This window comes from Oncorhynchus clarkii, chromosome 9 (assembly GCF_045791955.1).
Source record: "Oncorhynchus clarkii lewisi isolate Uvic-CL-2024 chromosome 9, UVic_Ocla_1.0, whole genome shotgun sequence".
Lineage (NCBI taxonomy): Eukaryota > Metazoa > Chordata > Actinopteri > Salmoniformes > Salmonidae > Oncorhynchus > Oncorhynchus clarkii.
The window spans coordinates 982,501-985,000 of NC_092155.1; the positions used below are offsets into that span (position 1 = coordinate 982,501).

The window sequence follows — 2,500 nt, forward strand, 5'->3', positions numbered from 1 at the left end:
CCCACCATATACATTCCTCATACATGTAACCATTAACTTCTAGTATAACATTTATTTCATGCTAGAATCCAACAATACTTATTAAATATTCTCTCTCTCATCCCTCCATCGCTCTCTCTCTCTCTATCTCTATCCAACCATCCATCTGTCTCTCTCTCCATATCTCTCACTCTCTATCATCTCTCTCTCCATCGCTCTCTCCGTCTATCTCTCCAGAAGTAGAGGCCCACTCTCAGCTGATGGTGACAGGCGTTCTGGTTGCCATGGGGATACTCCTCCTTATTACCGCGGTGATCATTGCTGGATACTGCTACTGGTAAGAGAGAAAGGAGGAGGGGAGTAAGAGGAGAGAAGAGGACAGGAAGAGGAGAATAGAGGAGAGGAGAGGACAGGAGAGTAGAGAAGAGTAGAGGAGAGAGGAGGAGAGAAGAGGAGGACAGGAAGAGGAGAGTAGAGGAGAGAAGAGGAGAGTAGAGGAGAGAAGAGGAGGACAGGAAGAGGAGAGTAGAGGAGAGAAGAGGACAGTTGAAAAGAGTTTGAGGAGAGTTGTGAAGAGGAAGAGGAGAGGAAGAGGGAGGAAGAGAGAAGAGAAAAGGAGAGGAAGGGGGAGAGGAGACGGGGGGAGAGCAGAGGGGGAGAAGCAGCGGTGAGGGGAGGCAGAGGGTGGAGAGATAGACAGTGTGTCAGGAAACACTCTGTTAGAAAGGCAAAGAGAGGAATGTGTGTGTGTGTGTGTGTGTGACAGGATACACCCGCCCAGGTCTCTCTCTACAGGACGGCCCGGTGGAACAATAGTCCTGACCTCAGGGTCACAGACACTCCAGAAGTACAGGGTGGACCCCTATCTATTTTAGGATGCCAGATAGGAGGAGGAGAGGATGACATGAAGGAGAGCAAAGAACACAGAGAAAAATGAGTGAACAAAGAGAGAGATGGAGTCTTTGGCAGTGTGATGGACAGACAGGAGACAGAGAGATGGAGTCTTTGGCAGTGTGATGGACAGACAGGAGACAGAGAGATGTAGTCTTTGGCAGTGTGATGGACAGACAGGAGACAGAGAGATGGAGTCTTTGGCAGTGTGATGGACAGACAGAGAGATGGAGTCTTTGGCAGTGTGATGGACAGACAGGAGACAGAGAGATGGAGTCTTTGGCAGTGTGATGGACAGACAGAGAGATGGAGTCTTTGGCAGTGTGATGGACAGACAGGAGACAGAGAGATGGAGTCTTTGGCAGTGTGATGGACAGACAGGAGACAGAGAGATGGAGTCTTTGGCAGTGTGATGGACAGACAGAGAGATGGAGTCTTTGGCAGTGTGATGGACAGACAGAGAGATGGAGTCTTTGGCAGTGTGATGGACAGACAGAGAGATGGAGTCTTTGGCAGTCTGATGGACAGACAGGAGACAGAGAGATGGAGCCTTTGGCAGTGTGATGGACAGACAGGGAGATGGAGTCTTTGGCAGTGTGATGGACAGACAGGAGACAGAGAGATGGAGTCTTTGACAGTGTGATGGACAGACAGAGAGATGGAGTCTTTGGCAGTGTGATGGACAGACAGAGAGATGGAGTCTTTGGCAGTGTGATGGACAGACAGGAGACAGAGAGATGGAGTCTTTGGCAGTGTGATGGACAGACAGGAGACAGAGAGATGGAGTCTTTGGCAGTGTAATGGACAGACAGAGAGATGGAGTCTTTGGCAGTGTGATGGACAGACAGAGAGATTGAGTCTTTGGCAGTGTGATGGACAGACAGAGAGATGGAGTCTTTGGCAGTGTGATGGACAGACAGAGAGATGGAGTCTTTGGCAGTGTGATGGACAGACAGAGAGATGGAGTCTTTGGCAGTGTGATGGACAGACAGAGAGATGGAGTCTTTGGCAGTGTGATGGACAGACAGAGAGATGGAGTCTTTGGCAGTGTGATGGACAGACAGAGAGACAGAGAGATGGAGTCTTTGGCAGTGTGATGGACAGACAGGAGACAGAGAGATGGAGTCTTTGGCAGTGTGATGGACAGACAGAGAGATGGAGTTTTTGGCAGTGTGATGGACAGACAGAGAGATGGAGTCTTTGGCAGTGTGATGGACAGACAGAGATATGGAGTCTTTGGCAGTGTGATGGACAGACAGAGAGATGGAGTCTTTGGCAGTGTGATGGACAGACAGAGAGATGGAGTCTTTGGCAGTGTGATGGACAGACAGAGAGATGGAGTCTTTGGCAGTGTGATGGACAGACAGGAGACAGAGAGATGGAGTCTTTGGCAGTGTGATGGACAGACAGAGAGATGGAGTCTTTGGCAGTGTGATGGACAGACAGAGAGATGGAGTCTTTGGCAGTATGATGGACAGACAGAGAGATGGAGGGAGAGGGGGAAAGACATTATGTTTTAATAACAGGAGGAGAGGAGGGAGAGGGGGAAAGGAGAGGAAAGAGACAGATGGAAGAAGACCCCAGAAGAGTTAAGAGATGGCTGAAGAGGAAGGGGGGAAAGAAGAGGAAG

At 49.7% G+C, this 2,500-nt stretch overlaps 1 protein-coding gene across 1 annotated transcript in view; it reads left to right on the forward strand.

Annotated features, from left to right (window-relative positions):
- The window catches only part of LOC139415750 (eph receptor B4b), a 66,730-nt gene that overhangs the window by 50,070 nt on the left and 14,160 nt on the right, over window positions 1–2,500 (forward strand). The window contains exon 11 of the mRNA XM_071163827.1: window positions 217–316. Coding sequence (XP_071019928.1) covers window positions 217–316 — 100 coding nt within the window. The remainder of the gene's footprint in view (window positions 1–216; window positions 317–2,500) is intronic.